The 19,036-nt window shown below is 29.7% G+C and overlaps 2 protein-coding genes across 4 annotated transcripts in view; one reads left to right on the plus strand and one right to left on the minus strand.

The window, feature by feature from the left end:
- LOC108911533 (E3 ubiquitin-protein ligase Ubr3) overlaps positions 1-19,036 on the plus strand; it is a 209,319-nt gene that overhangs the window by 83,403 nt on the left and 106,880 nt on the right. The gene's annotated exons all lie outside the window — the stretch shown is intronic.
- LOC108911536 lies at positions 1,781-14,860 on the minus strand. 2 transcript variants are annotated; one of them, XM_018716505.2, is made up of 9 exons: positions 14,643-14,860; positions 12,691-12,993; positions 11,743-11,893; positions 8,777-8,914; positions 8,446-8,669; positions 6,977-7,188; positions 6,587-6,828; positions 6,416-6,533; positions 1,781-2,360 (listed from the first exon to the last, which is right to left on the minus strand). In XM_018716505.2, the coding sequence occupies exons 1-9, from the start codon at positions 14,820-14,822 to the stop codon at positions 2,027-2,029; spliced, it is 1,902 nt and encodes a 633-aa protein (XP_018572021.1). In that variant the 5' UTR covers positions 14,823-14,860; the 3' UTR covers positions 1,781-2,026. The 2 variants fall into 2 exon arrangements, with proteins under 2 accessions (XP_018572021.1, XP_018572020.1); XM_018716504.2 differs by having other exon boundaries at positions 14,601-14,860.

The raw sequence follows: 19,036 nt of genomic DNA on the forward strand, positions 1-19,036 counted from the left end.
TTCTTAGAAAAGTTAATGGATCTTAGAATACTTAATTTTTGAGATACACAGTGTTTAGTTGAATTTGAAAATTTACGTTAACGTTAAAAAAATTATTGAATTTGTCGAATATCGTGAATGTCATAAATATTCTGATTTGAGACAAACTTAAATTTTTTTGATCATATTTTTCAGGTTATAGTCTAAATCAGGACTGCAGACTGGTTGATTTTAAAATTCTGCCATAAATTAGCCAACCAGCAGCCCTGATTTTAGATTATAATTCCAAAATAATGGAAAAAGAATGAAAAAAAAATTGGAAAATTGATTAATTATACCCCTAAATATTTTTTAAAATACACTGTGTCCCAAAAGTCCTGAAACAGCAAGATATATAGATTAATAGTAAGTTTTAGTTAAAGTTCAGATATGCTTCAGAAAATACATTCCTTTTGTCATTTTTTGACATGTAAAGAAATGTTTACATTTACCCCCCTTACCCCACATGAGGTTATATAGTTAGGGTCTTGGTCAACTTTTGCTATTATTGTTTCACAGAAATCAAGCCTTCGATCATAATCATCTTAACCTAACTCTTGCAGTAAATGTATTTTATAAGGTTTATAAGAGTTTGTCTTTAAAGTTCGGCAAATAGATGATATACTACTTGCATCCTTACGTACAGAAGTATAAGGATCTTCCACAAAACTCTGCAATACTTCAACAGCATTATTGTCATTAGTTGGAGTTCTTGGGCGTCCTGATCGGGGCTTGTCTTTCACGTTTCCAGTTTCTTCAAACCTGTGTAGTGTTCTGCACACAGTTGATTTTTATACTGGCATTATGTATCATTAAATAAATGAACCACTTGATCGAATGACCTTTTGAGATCGCCATATCCTCATCAAAATCGTTATTCTTTCTCTTTCATTTAGATTTTAGAGCCATATCTGATTAAATTTTTAATGAACAAATTTGACAATTCGAATATTTTTTTGACAAAGTTACTTTATTATAAAATGACAAATGCGATTTTGATTATTACCCAGCAAACTTTATTTAATTAAATAACTTTTTGAATTTGAGTTTAATATTGGTTCAGTTAAAAAATAACTGTAACTCGTTTGTTTTCTAATATTTTCCAGAAAATTTTACATTACTGTAAAGAGAATGAAATTTTCTTTCAAATGACGTATCACAAGCCATAGTGTGCAATTTAAAAAAAAATGGAGGGAACCTTGTGGGGGGTAGGGGCGGGGGCTGATGTAAACATTTGTTTACATGTCAAAAAATGACAAAAGGAATGTATTTTCTGAGGTATATCTGAACTTTACCTAAAACTCACTATTAATCTAGATATCTTGCTGTTCCGGGACATTTGAGGGACAGTGTCTTAAAATGATATCATTTAATTATCATTTTTCTAGATACAATAAATAGTTAAGTTATATTGTATTTAAGATATTTTACTTGTTCCAACAGGGGAATTAGTTGTTCAGTCTGTGCAAGCACAAGATAAATAATTGTTCATAAAATAACCAGTAAATATCTCAGATTATTACATGGCAGATATTGCCACTCTAAGCACAAGAAACACCATATTTCACACATTTTTTTTGCTTTCTTTAATTCTGTTAAATTTTATTCATAAAACTCTCAAATTCCTAAACCTCGAATTAGCAAGATCCACATGACTTACATGCAGTCACAGATTGTGCAGTGTGAATGGGTGAATATTTAATAAACTTTTCTGTAATTTATAGTAAATAAATTACAAAAATCAGATTGCACTAAATACATAATATATTTATTTAGAATATTTATAATATAAATACAAAATTAACTACCTAGGTCACTGAAATTAGATTTTAAATAGCGTTATTTTATATGAAACATAAAAAAATTTTAAGTATGATTTAATTCCTAACAAAAATTGAAATTCCCTCTGGATAAATGAGTTAAAGAGAGATTACCTATACCTTGAGCAAATCGTATGTCTATATATCTATTTATATAATCATGTAGGTATATTACTTAGGTATATATTTTAAGCTAAAATTGGAAACTCGTCTTCTGGATCTTTACGTGGTTTGATTTCAGGAAATTCTGCATTCAAATGTTTACTAAAGTCATATGTTGTTATTGTTGGTGCTATGAAACCTCCATAACCAGTCTTTCCTTTATAATAAATTCCTGCTCTCTTTAATGGTGCTGCAGGATAGGAAGCTACTGGTTGTGTATCAAAGAAGGGTACCGTAGTTTGTGCTGCATCTTTATCGAAACTTGAATGTGTAAACTCGACGTAAGTGTTTGCATCAAAATTGTTTTCAGATGCTGGAGAAGCAGTTGGTACATCAGGATTGTAGATATTTATTTTATTCCTGCAATTTTTATTAGAAAAGATAATTGGATCTATTCTGTTTGTATGTGGCTATCATTATTGATAAGTAACGATATTATTATGACTATAAATAATAGCAATATTATTATCAATTTAGTTATTCTGTTTCGCTGTTTTTAAACAGATTTGTTATGATCTTTGTGTTAACAATTTTTTGGTTAAAATATTTTTTAATCAAGTGAAGTTATCTTTGACGCATGCTTGATTTAGGAAAATATCATTTCATATACCTACATTCCATTTGATATTTGTTGAGATAAAATTTAAATAAAACAATTTCCTTTGCTACGTTGTTTTTAACTTGAGCCCATATCATTTCTTTGGATGAACACTGAACTCTACGCCGCCAATGTCTTTCTACCTCAGGAGTCGAATGCGGTTAATTCCAAGAAAGTGATGCAGGGGTCTTAGAATTCTATCTCAACAAATATCGTACGGACTGTAACTTAAATTTCCATTAGATATAGCTTTTAAACCAATGGTATTTCTTAAACATAATCTCAATGTAATTAAAATTTTTTGTTTGACTTGTCAGTTTGGTTTGGGTTTTATATTATATTAAAAACAACTCGTCATAATAGGCAACATGAATATAACTGAATCCAAGGAAAGCCCCAGCAAGTGTAAAAAAAATTAGAATTCATCCAATAAACTCCCTCCAGTGAACATATTACTGATAAATCCGCTTCTAAATAACCTTAATGGGGACTTCGAGATCGCTGTTCATAAATTTTAAGTTATTTTCAGAAGATTCAAGATGGCAGTTTTTATATAACTGTTTAGCAAGCCATAAACTACAAAACTTTTATTCAAACATAGTTCAATGGTAGATTTCTTCAGACAAGACAAGTCAGACCAGTAATTTCCTATGTTTTCGAAGTCGCTATATCATAAAGGACCCCGCACAAACCTTCGGTCAATTTGAATGAAATTTTGGGAATAGGTTGTTTTTGTTATGAGGAACAAAAGTCTTCATGGGCCCAAAGTTTGCTAATGGACAATTTCCGAGATATTCGATGTTAAAAGTTGATAATGCGAATGCGTGTCAAGCACGTGTTTAAATGCGTATTAGTCGCGTAAAATTGACCGAACGGAGTTTCCCATAAGGTTTGTGCGGGGTCCTTTAAGTCACTTCGATAGTATCGTATCACTTTCCAATCCTAACCTCAAAAGATATTGAAAAATCAACTTTTTATTCATAACGCGAATTAAATCATTAGATTTGTTTCTAATGTTTTTGGGCAATAAAATTCAGCTGTTGACAGGTGGTTGACAAATTGCCTAGTAGTGCAGTGCAGCAATGCGGAATTTGGTGTGATTCAGAAAATATAGCAGAAAACTTTTTTAGGGGTGCCTATGAAACTCAATAAATTTTATTGCTAGACGTTTTTATACATGTTCAACTGACTAGAAAGACTAGACTTTTCCTACCAAATCATGCAACAATTTGACCATGATTTCCTGCATTATTGATATCAGTTCTCGAGTAGTATTGAAAGATATCAGCTTCCATACCATCATGTTGGTCCCTTCGCCAGTCGCAAGCCTGTTTGTCTACAAGTAATGCCACGGATATTCGACTAGCGATGATCCTGAATACTCTCGAAGATAGTCATTTTAAGAAATGAGATTTTTTACCATTACTGGCGTTTTATTACTTTTTTATTTGGTTTCCTGGGTACAAATGCCACTGATAAGTCGAGATTGAAAAATTCGAAATATCCATGGGATTTGAACCCATGACCCCTTGAATGGCCTTGTTTTAGCGCCATTACCGCCTTACCAACTGAGCCAAGGACCACTCTGACCTCGAAAACATAGAAGAAAAATGCTCTTAAGATTTAATTGATAGTATAAATTTTCATTCATGTAATGAATTGGATCTTAAGAGCATTTTTTTCACAATTTGCAAGTTTTAAATTTTTTTGAAACAAAGATCAGAAACTGATGACATTATCGAAACGACTTTAAATTGCAATTTGACAAACCCGGAAACATGAGAAACAACGAGTCTCTTAGGATTGATTAGTTGATTTATTAATAAAAAATTTTGATTTTTAATTTTTTTTTTAATGTTAGTAGAATAGAATAGAAGTATACGTTTATTTTCAATTAAATCAAAAAATAAATAACATATTAACATGACATTGTACTATCGAGTCAATTTAAAATTACGTTTCAGCAACTTCAAAAACATAAGAATCGACTAGCCTCGTGATTTTTAATTTTTTTTTTTTTTGAGGAAAGTGATACGATACTATCGAACTGACTTCATTTTATGATTCACTGACTTCGAAAACATAGGAAATTACTACTCTGACTTGTCTTGTCTGTGAAATAGATGATTAAACTATTTTTGAATAAATTTTTGTGGTTTATGGCTTGCCAAGCAGTTATATAAAAAATGCCATCTTGAATCTTCTAAAAATAATTTAAGATTTATGAACCGTGATCTCGAAATTCCCATTAAGGTTATTTGGAGATGGATTTATCAGTAATATGTTCACTGGAAGGAGTTTATTGGATGAATCCTAATTTTTTTACATTTGCATATTGGGCCGATATATTGGATTTTCGAATTCTGCCACATAACATATTAAAGTATTTGGAAGAACAAATTTGTGTGGGCCCAAAAACATTAATTAAGTGTCTCCAAATTTTGGCGAAAGCTGTGATCGATTTTACTTGGAACGTCCCATATATACAGGGTGTTAATGTATGTACAATAAATTCAACAGACGATTTTTTGAGTGATTTTAAGACAAAAAGTTCATATAAACATTGGTCCGCATATGCTTCGTTTTCAAGATACAGGGTGTTAAACTTTTGTAAAAAAATGACTATTTCGTAAATATCTTATATACCCTTTAACCAATTTTGTTGTAATTCGGCTGTGTTACTTGTAGTGTTAAGGGGCTAACCTAACGTAACTTGATTAGATTTGTTAAATCCAGTGGCATCTCGAGCGGTACCTTAATGATTATTTTTGACAAGAAAAATGTACACCACTGACTTTTTTGTAATTTTTATATTTTTTGGATTAAACTAAAAATACAACTTTTTTGCCTCTTGAATATTTTTCATATCTTGATTAATTTTTGGAGAAAAAAAAATCAAATCCACTTAATTGCATATCCCTGGACCATACAAGAAACATTATTAAAAATATTCATTAAGGTACTGCTCGGGACACCACTGGATTTAACAAATCTAATCAAGTTAGGTTTAAATTAGCCCCTTAACACTACATGTAACACTGCCAAATTACAACAAAATTAGGTAGAGGGTGTTTAAAATATTTACGAAATAGCAATATTTTTACAAAAGTTTAACACCCTGTATCTTGAAAATGAAGCATCTGCGGACCATTGTTTATATAAACTTTTTCTTAAAATCACTCAAATAATCGTCTGTTGAATTTATTGTACATACTTAATTAACACCCTGTATAATGGTTCTTTGTTTTATAAATATGAAAGAGTAGAAAATAAAATATTCAAAATAATGAACTCATAACTTTTAGAACCATTATTCAAGCAATTTTTATTTATTATTTTACTAATTTGGTCAAACTAATTTCATGGTATGAACGTTAATTTTGATATTAAATTATTTTTATCAAACAGATTTAAAGTAAATTTGATAAGTCTGACACGGTCCATGAACAGCTTTATAAATTTATTGTTTGCCTATCAAATATTTTAACAATGTTTTAAATGAACAAATATCCACACTTTACAACTTATAAATTCACTTATTGAGAATATTTTCTGCTACATGCACAAAATTTACACAAAAGTTAGTCCCAGTTGGACGCATTATTTATAAAATATGTCTGGTTACAACCATAATCACTAAAAATTGCGATCGTTATGGTAACAATACTTGTGAATAATAAATTATTATTCTGACAGATGAAATAGCCGAGAAAGGTGAAACAGAATAACATTTCAATGAAAGTTGTTTAACAACATCATTTGCAAACAGAATTGGCCCAAGTGTATATTAAATTTGTTTATCAAGAAATGATCTTACCTATTTTGACCTCCAAATATATAATAGGAATCATTTGAAATAATTCCTTTTTCAAAATTAAAGGCACGTACATTTATTTCAAATTTAAGGTTATTGTCGATAAATTCAAATCTAACTCCTAAAATGTATTATTAATAAATTTACGTCCAATTTTATTTTTTCATATATTACCGGTAATTAAATGGCTTGCTTCGTGTGGCATTAAATCGTCTAAAAACAATGTTCTTCTTTCGTAGTCCATAACGTGAAAATCAACCCCGTTTTGAACTCCATCATCTGTAATCGTGTAGTCATCAACAGGAACCCATCTAATAGTAGAATCATCAATGTATCCATAAGGTAATAGTTTTCCTTCTTGTATTTGCAGATGGATTATACGATTGTGCTTCACAATTCTGAGACCAGTTACTACCCTGAAAGAAATTTGGTGAATTTAGACGTGTCTTAATTTCATTCTTTTCAAATATTTTAATGTCAAAATAAGTAAACTGCAATAAAAAAAGAGAATTACAGATACCTATAAACATTACTGAAAGTTCGATATTATATTTCTTTCTGTACCTGTTATGAGCAACATCAGCCATTACTGGTCTCATATTAAAATATCTATCAGAATGTAATCCTTCTTGGTCGCAGAGACATAAACAATATGAACAGTGTACGAACCATCTGAACCAACTATTGACACTTTTACCTTGACAGTACATTTTCTTACCTAAGACCTTGCCACTTTTATATTGAATATATTGATATCTCCTTGAACTAGATGAAGGCTAAAAATTGCACAATTAAAAAAAATAATGTTATTAATATCATGATGAAAGAGAGCATTTCTCATTTTAAATTTAAGGATCTTTTCGTATAATACTATAACTATAAAAAACAAAATTGTTCTTAAAAGATGGGGCGAGGGTTTAATTAATAATTATGTTATGACTACATCAATTGATGTTAGAACATTTTACTCAGTGTAGTGTAAATGTTAATAACTAATAGTTTACCAACAACTTCAGTCACTAACTTAAATAAGAAAATTATTAAAAATCGAATGAGAATATTATAGACATTTCAAAAAAAATTTAATTAAAGTAAACTCAGTAACACATAATAAATTTATATGCAAGAACCCTTCAGATTTTGGCTAGTGATATAATAAAACTTTGTTTCATTGGGTCCCAGGTCAAAACTTTTTACAAAAGTAGGTATATACAGGCATGATTAGACAGGCAATAATAATAAAATTGTTGGGTTTAATTAAAAAACATCCACTGTCAAACTTTTCAAAAGCAGCAATATATTTTTTTTTCGATTATTGTTTTTACCAAATACATTTATTGTCTAAAATCAAGTTTGAAGTAGGAGCTTATTTTTAGTGGTGCTTTCATTTTATCGCTTATTCCTGAAGCTCTCATTTTTCGAGATATAAAGTGCTCATAATTAAAAAATAAAATGTAGATCTTTAAATATTTCCTGAATGGAATTAAATTTTGTTTGCCATACTATGCAAATAAATTTAAATATTCCTAAGTTTAACAGAACTTATCATCTTTACAAATTGCTAATTTGTACTAAAACGGTCAAAGCGGTGAAAAAGTCAAAAGACTATTTTCATAAAAAATTAAATCTCAAAGGTAACCTGCATGCCTCATATCTATGTTACTGGTTTGTGAGTAATTGATATAATTTAATTTTAGCTGTTACACCTTTATTATTTTTTTGAAACTGTTAACACCTTATATCTCCAAAAATTAGAGTTTGGAGGGCAAATATTTATGTAGGCATGTTTCTTTATTTTTGATATATTGTGTTACACTGTATATCACTTGATTATTTGTATTGTTCAGAAATCGAATTTAAGTGTACTAAATTTGTAATAAATATTTATAAATTTTTAAGTAGGTACACAACTGTTTTTTTTTAAACATATTTTGAAATGAAGATCTTTTTTTTAATATATTTCAATTAATTAAAATTTTGTTTTTTATTATTAAATGCTAATTTTATATTATTATATTTGAAAAAATACTTACAGAAAAACAAGCTGTCATCTGAGATTCTACAAATTTGCAACCTATAATTTTTCCTTTACATAATTTTCGTTTTTTGCAATACATGCTTTCGCTGTCGTAACAACCATAACTCCTAGATAAAGAATATGCCCCACAGTTTTCTGTACAAGTGCCTTTGAAATTCATATCTACTTCATTTTCAATATGACCTTGTAATAATGCTGTTAATTCATCATATGTTGATCCTAAAATAAGTAACAAATTCTTAGTTCATTATTTTTTCATTTTCAACAAAGCTAATAGTAATGCAGACAACTTTTAATTTTTTATTAATAATTTAACAATATTATACCTTTGATATGTTGCTTAGGATCACATCTCCACAATGTCCGTGGCATTATTGTCATGGCAGAAACAAGAATCTCTGCCATGTCGCTAGATAATTTTTCAAATTGTTTTCTAGCTATTAATGAATCATGAGTATAGTTCTCTAAAAACAATAATAATTTAGATGTTTTAGTTTTTAATTTTCAGTTTTCAAATTTTTTAAATTTCAAACATTAGCAACTTAAATGATTAGCCACCCCTTCAGAATTATGATTAGATTAAAGCCAGTTACGATGTTCAATTATTACATCCAACTAATCAGCTGATTTTCTAATTATGATTACTGGTTATGAAATAATAAGGCAAAACAAAATGGCTATTATACAGGGTTTACACTAATCTGGAAAATCGAAAAAACTTGGATTCATCAGGCAATTTCACTTTGAACATCCTGTATCTTGTAAAACTGAAACATTTGTATAAGGCATGTTAAGCTCAATCATCATATTTTGGTGTGTTCTCCAGTTTAGAGATTGCCCATTCTTAATGTACATACAGGGTGTCCCAGTGAAAACGAAACAGAGCGAGTAAGTCTCAGGAAAATTATTTTTCCGAAAATCCCCTAGACAGGTCGATTTTTGATCGAAGGGGGACATCTTTTCACATAAATTGTTTGTTATAGACCCCCCCCCCAAGATTCTTAATAGAGAAGGGTAAAGTGACACATGGTTTGGAAGGTATTCTAATTCTCTATACAACCTTGTTTTATTTTTTGAATTTGACTGATTAGTTTCGGAGATACAGGTTGTTATAAGAAAGCTACTTTTTACAAATTTATTTGCAAATTACTACATATCAGCCAATTAAGTGTTCAAACTGAACACCTCCAGCCTCCATACAGTAATGTAAGTTTGGTAAAATGCATTCACGCACATTTTGGAACATTTTTGGAGTAACTTGGCGGCATTCGTTGACAATGCATTAGCGTAGATCTTTAAGGGAAGTAGGTGGAGTGAAATAAACTTTAAGTGAGCCCACAAAAAAGTCCAAAGGAGACAAATTCAGCAATCGTGCAGGCCATTCTATGACGCCTCTTCTACCAATCCATTGATTCGCAAACTGACGATCAAGATACTGACGAACAGGCAGGGTGTAATATGGCGGAGCTCTATCCTGTTTCAATATCAACTAGTCTTCCATATAATTCTCATTATTGATGATAATATTCTCCAACAAATCCAAATACATCTCCCCGGTGAGATTACCTGGTAAGAAAAAAGGACCAATAATACGGCCACCAAAAATTCCAGCCCATACATTTAATTTTTCCGGATGTTGTGAATGACTCTCCTTGGGTTAGAATCGGATCAATAATGAGAATTAAGAGGACTGATGGTGCCATTAACAGAAAAAGAACTCTCATCCGAGGAGCAGATATGAAAAATAAAATCAAGATTGTTAACAGATTGTTGATCAATCACAAAATTGTAGTCAGCCGTCAGTCATATTCATGAAGAACCGGTATCTCCTAATCGGTCAAATTCAAAAAATAAAACACGGTTGTGTAGAGAATTAGACTACCTTTCAAACGATTTATCACTAAACCCTCCTTCCCTATTAAGATTTGGGGGGGGGGGGTTGTTAAAAGTACGTAGAATTTGTCTGCCATATTTTTCTCAAATTTTTTTTGATTCATGATAGATGGCGCTGTAATCTGCAATAGGTTGGCTACAAAAAATAAGTGTAATTTTATGTAAATACTCGAAATTTGTCACCAAAAAAGTTTATTTATTTTGCAAATTTCGAATAACTGAGAAATTGTTACCTGTAGAAATGTAAATGGCTGGTGAATAAACTACTTTTAGCATAACTAGGAACAACCACGTGGACATAGTAGTTCTCTGTTCCCTTTGGGGTACTTAATTAAAATGACTTGTATCTTAAAGTTATTTCTTTCTGTCTATGTTTATTTTGTGTTTTTGCAGTCACAAAAAACATGAAGATAAAAATAACACACATTAAATGTGTTGTTATAAAAATTATTTTTAACAAAAGAAATAGTTTCTTTAAAACAAAACACAAAAAAAATACATTCATTTGAAAGCATATTTAATCTAGCACTCTGATAACTCACAAGCGAAGGAAATCGCGTTGACCAAGTATCACAAAAAGGACTACTGTTCCTGAATTACGATAATACACAAGTAATTTTTCAGTAATTGGGAACTTGAGAAATAAAAACTGTTTTAAATTTTGATTATTTACAGTGAAAACGTGGTATTTTTTATTGTAAACGTACTGCAGAATCTTATGCATAGGTTCAGGAGAAATTGAAAAAATTTAATTTCGACGATTACAGTGCCTACTATCATGAATTTTAAAGAAACTTTTAGACAAATTCTACTTTTAACCCTTGAATCCGAATCTGCAATACAAAACAAAATTGGGGTTTCTATTTAAGATTTCAAAGTTATCCCCATCTCCCCTACAAGGAGGGAAGAGGGGAAATTTTGATTATGAACATTTTTTTCATACTTCCTTATTTTTTGAGATATGCTACCATTTTCGAGATCTCAGGGTGATATTAATTTTTCGCAAATATGTTTTGAATTTTGTACATGATTTTAGTAAAAAAAGTAGTAAAATAAATTTTTTGATAATTTTTGCTTGCGTACCAAATAAGGGCAATCTAAAATTAGACATTATATATATTGGGAGATTTTCGGTATAGGAAAAAATAGTATTACCATTAATTACACTCAATTTAAACTTTCCTATTCAAACAAAATCAACAAAAAAAATGTAATTGTTTTATTTGTTATTTTTTTTTGTCACATATGTATATCATTCCCATTTAAAGGGGTGTGTCTCCCTTAGTATGTATTTTTGGAAAAATGCATGAAGAGATACAGTTATTTTTTTGCCTAATTTTAATATGACGCTGTAATTATTGCTTAGAATTGGCAGAAATTAAAATACAAATCATCTTACCTTTTTTTACTAATCTTTGAGCTAAGTAAGAAAATTGTACCATAATATAGCCTTTCAGTTGTGCCAATGATATCGCGTTGTATAAATTAAAGAAGACTTGCTGTGGTGATTGCTTAAATTGTTTACACATATAGTCATTCTTTAAAATAATCTGAAAAAATTCAAATTTTTGAATACCACATAATATGTGTCAGAGTGTACATACATATTGCGCACATTTAAAAATTTTAAACGTTCATACCACTTCGTATGGTTTATGATCTAGGGCCTTGCAAATATGTATGGATAAGACAAAAGCAGGGCATACTCATAGAATTAACAGTTGTGGAACAAACTGTACATTATTGAGAATTTTTGTACTAATCTAAACTTGCAGATATTGGAAACAGATAAATTGAAAAATCTTGTCCTCATTCAGTAACTGGCATACAAATAAATTAATACAATTTAAACTAATACGGATTATTGATACATCATCCCTATTTCTAAGGGTCATAATAAATACACAAAAGTTTATTATCTATTCAGTCCACCATTTAGTATGGACATAATTATGATTATACAGTTATTATTGTAAAATGGCACAAATCATTTAACTGGCTAAAAGGTCAAGATTTTAATAAATGCAGGGAGAAAACTTTAATTTCCAATATACTAAAACACATTTTTGTTCCCAATTTTAAGAACTACTAATTTATCTTTCTATTAGGAATTTGTGTTAGTGTGACCCGAGGAATTCTGGATTGTGATGGATCGAATCTGAACATTTCTTTATACAGTTCAGGTCCGCAGGCAAATCTATGTATGTACGACCTGCTAATCGCTCCTCCCTCTCAATCAAAGGTTTGGAGATCTCTACACTTATGAAAAGAAAAACGAAAGTAGAAGGTGATACCAACATTTTACTACATATATATATATACTCAGAATTTGTTTTGTCATACTTACATCAAAAATACTGTTTATTAAGTATCCATTTTCACTGTCTTGAAAAGTTTGTTTAAAAATATTTGTAATAGTTTTATTCATATTATTTTTCGGGTCATGCAATACTTCGTCAATGATGAATGACATTTTAGTCTCACTTTCATCTATTTCAGATAAATTATTGTTGTCAGCAGAACTACTAATATTTAGAAACCTTCTAAATTTATCGTACATATCATGAACAACCCTAAAATCTGAGTATAAAAATAAAAATTGTGGTGCTTGTCTTATAACTTCCATTCCATATAAAATATCTTGTGGCATCTGAAATATAATGAGCTTTTGGTTAGTCAATCATCAATTTTTATGATGAATATTAAATAAATGTAAATAATTCGGGAACGTGTAACAATTCATTAATGCATATCTATCTATTTTTGTGTAAAATGTAAATATTCAATTTGTAACATATTTGACACACACAGGGTGTCTGCTAAGAATTTATAACTAAAATACAGAGTGTTAAAGTTAAACAAAATAAAGTTTGCTTTAGTAACGTCCCGGAATCCTATATAGCAATTATTTTCAAATCAATTATAGTAATGCTATTAATTGTGAACCTCTATTATGTATCAGGTGTAGTGTCAGTTGAACATAAAAATTTAACGGCGTTTAAATTATGGATTTTTTACTTTGAAAGAAATTTCGTATATTTTAGAGAAATGCTAAATTTAGAATCATAAAACATTCTGCCATAAAAAAATATATTGTATACTATTATCTCATGTCCATAAAATGCACTATTTTTGAGAAAAACGTATTCTCATTCGGTACTGCACAATGCCTGTTTGTTAGTTGTTATTTTTAAAGGTATAAAAAAGTTAAATATAAGAATTTAATGAATTTTTGTAAAATGCTAATGTTTTGTATCATATGAAACGAATGAACATTGCAAAAGTCTCAATATATTTACTAATACTTTTATTTTTTATACTTATAACATCCAGTATATCTTTTATGGTAAAGATAGCCCAAGATGGTCTATAAAAATAACGTGTTAGGCAAAGACTTGGTTACCTAGGAACAAATGAGAATCTCTTCTGGTCATGTCTGCCTTACTATAAGATAAATAGACAGATAGAACTATCAAATCTATTGGTGTGATCGTGATCATAACAACAAGTTTTATCTAAATATGTAAAAATACACACGTTTTATTAAAAAATAAAACAAGTTTGTTTTGTCTATTTTGACAATGTTTTTTTGCAATGTTCATTTGTTTCTGACCTGATACAATGTTTTTTTTTTATATTTTCATAGAGTACAAATTATTGGGAAACACTAAGTAGGACATTTTTTTTTCAACTGAAAAGATACTTTTTCGATATAAATTTAACTGAGAAAACTATTAACTAAACAAAGTAAAAACGTAAATGACCATCTTTGTACATACACATAAGTATATTGGGCAGGAAAATTGTGCTTTTTATGAATATAAGACAGAATATTTTTTACAGTAAAATGCGTTTTAATGACATGTTGTAGGTTACTAGATTTTTCTATTAAACTGAATCATACCTGATAATTTTGTGTTACGTTTCTGAGATGTCTAGAAACCTGTATAAATTTTTTAAGCACCTTGAAAACAAATTGTCTATGACAAATATTTATATGAACAGTCTTGTTATAGAATTTAGTGGTGAAATTTGAACTACTCTAGTAGATACCATATAAATGAAATTAATTTTGAAATATTTCCTCGAGATTTTGATTACATAGGATTAAATTTATCAAAAAACAACTTTTAACTCATCTTTCTGTTGTTTACCTACTTTTTTTTCAAAATTTTTCCTCATCAAATAATAAAGTAAAATATTAATTAATAGATACCACTAAATATTTTACGTAAAAACTGTATGTATCAGAACTACCTTTCGTAAAACATTGTCGTAAGTAGCAAAACCACTAATTACAGTAATTCCAGGATCTTCAGTGTCATTGAAACCGTTTTTAGACTGTTCCAGAACAAATTTCCATAAATTTTCTTCTAGATTTAGAAAGTCCCATCTTAACTGATCAACCATTAAAAATCCATTACTGTTCGATATCAAAAATATATTTACAAAACAAAGTACACCACCTAAACTTATCATGTTATTTACGTCTCTTAACCAACAGATTATATTCTGAACAAGTTGAAAACTCTACTGGTCTGTTATCTTTTATAACTTCCTTTTAAAGTGCTGAATATTAACAAATAAATGTTAATATAATGTGATACAATTCAACAACAGTAAAACCAGTATATCTCCAACCTCTATATCATTCCTAAGTAATACATAGTTAAGGTATAGTTTTATCATGAATTAATATTGAATATTATGGGTTAGAGTTTATCTGTATATGAGTTCAAGAATATTAAAATCCTAACGCTACTGGCAAAGGATCTTCGGATTGATGTATTATACACCATGTCCGAATTGTTGTAGTCAAAATATGACAGTTTAAAAAAATGTTTCTCCAAATAATCTGTAAAATGATCAATATAATTTAAATTAATTTTAATATAGTAACTACCAAAGTAATTGCATTCACAGAAATGGGAAAATTTTAATTTTTCATACTTTTTTCTTAGTAGGTGACCCTTACAACTTCAATTTTTGGTTTTTTTAAAGCTTTTTCTCGTATTTTTTTATTTTAAACGGTTTTTGACAAATTAATTAGTTTTTTAGTCAAATAATTTTCTACACAAATCTGAATGAAAACTGATTTATTTAATAATAAAAACGAAGTAATGCTTTGTCAAGTTCAAAGTGGAAATTATAATGGGGTGTTTGCTACCTTTTCAGATATTACAATAAAATAATATAATGTGCAAAAAAACTTAACTTGTATTTCTTTATTTTTGCATGAAATCATTATTTAATTCGTAATTGAAAAAATGTTAAAAGTAAAACGAATTTGGCGAACAGCTGTGTAACGTGCTAGACTATACCTTAATTGCGCAGTCTATTAATAGGAAACTTAACTAAAATCTTATACCATTGTCCTCCATTTATTAAGTAATAGAAAGACAGAGATGAGTTACTTAAATATGAAGTTTTTTATAATAACAGGATCTAGTTTGTCACAAGTTTGATTGCCGTTACTCAGCATGAGACAGAGTAATCATAGATGAACAAAAAGTTGTATACTTATTACAGGGGGATAAAATTAACAGTTCTCAAAATACAGCGAGCATTAATATTGGGAGTTTCATCACAACGTGACAACAGCGCTTAACTTAACGCTATACGGTTGATTCAGACCACGTGTGCACGCGGCAGACTTGTCCTGGAGTAACAAAAATTAAATAACTATTATTGTGAAATATTTAGTAAATTTCAAGATAATTGTTTTTCAGTTTTAAATAAATAAAATAAAATGTAGGTATCGATTTTGTACTAGGAAAATAGTGTTGTGCTTAAATTTTAGCTCGAATTTTAGTAATTATGAATCTCTTAAAACAGGAACTTAACTTTTAATCAAACTATGAGTTTGAAAAATATGTAATTAAAGTACCCAAAGATTCACGTCGTCCAAATAATCATACGTATTAAAAATAATTTAGGTACTTGCCAAAAAGCCTAATTCAGTAATTTTCAAACGCACAGGTACAAAACAAACTACAACATATGCTCAAAATGTCCACCACCATTTTCGATGCACGTACACGTTCGAATGCAATTTTCGCGCACTCACTGGAAAATTATCACGTATGGTAAACATTTTAAAAAAGCAAGGAGAATCACCTCAAGAAAAGGAAATAGTTGTACGCAAAAAACACTCCGTTACGGTCAAATTCCAGATACCAACTGAATTGCATTTTGCTGGATGTACTGTTAGTACCTCGTGTTAATTGCCGCGCCATTGTCACATTGCTCGATATGAATTTTATCGAATTTTAAATTTATACAACGCTAATTATTTTTTTAGAATTAAGAATGAAGAAGTTCAAAAAGATGATAAAACATTGTATTTTATGGTATTCTATGCACGCAGTTGTTGTGTCAGTATTCCTTAATTAATCGAACTTTTGTACATCTAGTTGGAGATTTTGGTAATTTTTTTCTCGGAAATGGTCGAGTTTAGGACCCAAGTCATATAAGGTTTTTTGTTTATTTTAAGTATTCTATCGTCTGTTAAAATTAAGACAATCAAATTTCTTGCACCCTGTATATGTGTGTGTGTATATACATTTGGGCAATACATATAGGACGCACTTTTAGGCGTCATTATAGGTTTTTTTTCGGGAAAAAAATACTATTAGAAGTTTATCTGCGGAATATTGTTCAGAAACGTGTTATAAACAAAATATTAAAAAATCAACTCGAGACTAGTTGGGAAACTTTGTTAAAACAATGGTCAAAGTTATGGAAAAGTGTTTTTCTACAAAACTGTTAAAAGTGGGCTTTTTAATTTTCATTTTTGATGTTAAAAATGTCATTTTTTGACACGCGTGTTAAAAGTAAGTTACTTTTAACCACAGTATACTAATCAATCAGTAGGGAAACTTAAATGATTTATGAATGAATTCCGTATGGCAATTTTTAAATACCCCCACCCTAGGAAAAGTCGCTAAGAATATGGCGGATCTTTCGAGCATAAACTATTGGAGGCATGCCATTACGAAATTTGAGGCTGAGTGTGCGAGAGAAACAGACAGTACCTCAGTACTTGCTGTCTCACTCTAACACGCCACGATTGGTTGGAAATGAATGCTCCAACTAATCGCGGCGTGCTAGAGTGAGATAGCATGTCTAAGATACTGTCTGTCTCTCAGCCACGCTTTTCGCAATGGTATGCTACCTCTAGTAGTATAGTAAACTAGATTTATGAATGAAAATATGAGAACGGAAATCGTAATAACTGTCAGTCGCTAACAAAATGGTGGAAATATGGAAGACGCGGGAAACGTAACTTTCCCTACTGATTGATTAGTATACTGTGCTTTTAACACTAGTGTTAAAAGTAAATCAAACAGCACTGGTTGCTACGAAAATTTTGATTCATAAACACTGCGATCTGTGTGGTATTTTTTGATTTCTTATTTTTATTGAGTTTAAAGTTCTTCCGATTGTTTTGTAGAAAAAATAGTGTATGATATACGTGTTAAAAGTGATTTTATTTTGTTCGTGAAGTTAAAAAACTCGCTACGCTCGTTTTTTAATCATCTTCACTCACAAAATAAAATGCCACTTTTAACACTTGTATCATAAATAACTATTTTTTGACTCGCGTAAAAAAACTGTTATTCATAGAGAAAAAAGGTATACACAAAAAAGGTAGGTATTAAATAAATATATAAAATAAGACAAGTCCCATTAAGTTCCGATAATTTGTTTATGCGCAAGAGCTCAAAAATGGTCGAAAATGTCCGCTTTTTTTAATTGCTAATAATTAATGCAATTTTCATCGCAGACACTTGTAATTCAGGATTTTTTAGGCTTTTTGCACCCTTAATAAGTGGCAAAAATTTCAGCCCGAAAGCTTCATTAGCTTGCCGTTGACGGAATTTGTTATCTGAGAAGATGCTATTTTCAATTCATTTTTCCCAAGCTCACAGGCGTTATAGAGTTTCGATCATTAGTTGTTTTTGTACCTAAATAGTTGTATTGACATATGCATTTACTGACAATTTAATTTTTCAAATTTAATTTGTTTAAAAATTACTTTGAAAAAATGTTAATATTTATTGAATTGTTGAGATAATTAATAAGGTAAAATGAAACAGTAACCTCTCTATTCTATAGTTTAGTTAGTACTATTTTTCTTCGAATTTAAAAAAAAATCGTTGTTCTAAGTTGATTAGAAGCTGAGATAATTTTTTTTTATTTAATCGCAGTGACCTTATGAATTATGTGAATACGTGAATTATTAATATTTAGAGCCGAAATTTGGAGAAAGTATACATTAAGAGCTATATTTTCATGTCCTACATTAACATTAAGGTGAATTCAACTATTTCATTGCAAATAAGAAGATAGCGGCGATGCGTTCTATTCTTCTATTACTCGGTCTAGCGAACGAGTGGGAAGGGCAAGGCGGAGCATGCGTGATACGCGTTAATAATGAACGTATCGAGATGATTCTTTTTTTAATTTGGAGTATCGCGAAAATTCATGAGCATTGAAGCTATTGTATTAACGAAATTAACATTATTTCAACCCAAGATTTACTAAATAAAAAATTAAATCTCGGGTTGAAATAATGTTAATTTCGTTAATGCAATAGCTTCAATGCTCATGAATTTTCGCGCTACCCCAAATTAAAAAAAGAATCATCTCGATAAGTTCATTATTAACCCAGATATGGCTAATTTTTCCCG

Source organism: Anoplophora glabripennis, unplaced genomic scaffold, assembly GCF_000390285.2.
Source record: "Anoplophora glabripennis isolate ALB-LARVAE unplaced genomic scaffold, Agla_2.0 scaffold606, whole genome shotgun sequence".
Taxonomy (NCBI): Eukaryota; Metazoa; Arthropoda; class Insecta; order Coleoptera; family Cerambycidae; genus Anoplophora; species Anoplophora glabripennis.

What these genes read in the sequence shown, in the direction of transcription:
- LOC108911536 (XM_018716504.2), bottom strand. Translation starts at nt 14,822, where the DNA reads ATGATAAGTTTAGGTGGTGTACTTTGTTTTGTAAATATATTTTTGATA. An exon ending in ACGACAATGTTTTACGAAAG is followed by an intron (nt 12,994 to 14,600) that starts GTAGTTCTGATA and finishes ATTATATTTCAG; the next exon opens with ATGCCACAAGATATTTTATA. An exon ending in TCCTAAGCAACATATCAAAG is followed by an intron (nt 8,670 to 8,776) that starts GTATAATATTGT and finishes TACTTATTTTAG; the next exon opens with GATCAACATATGATGAATTA.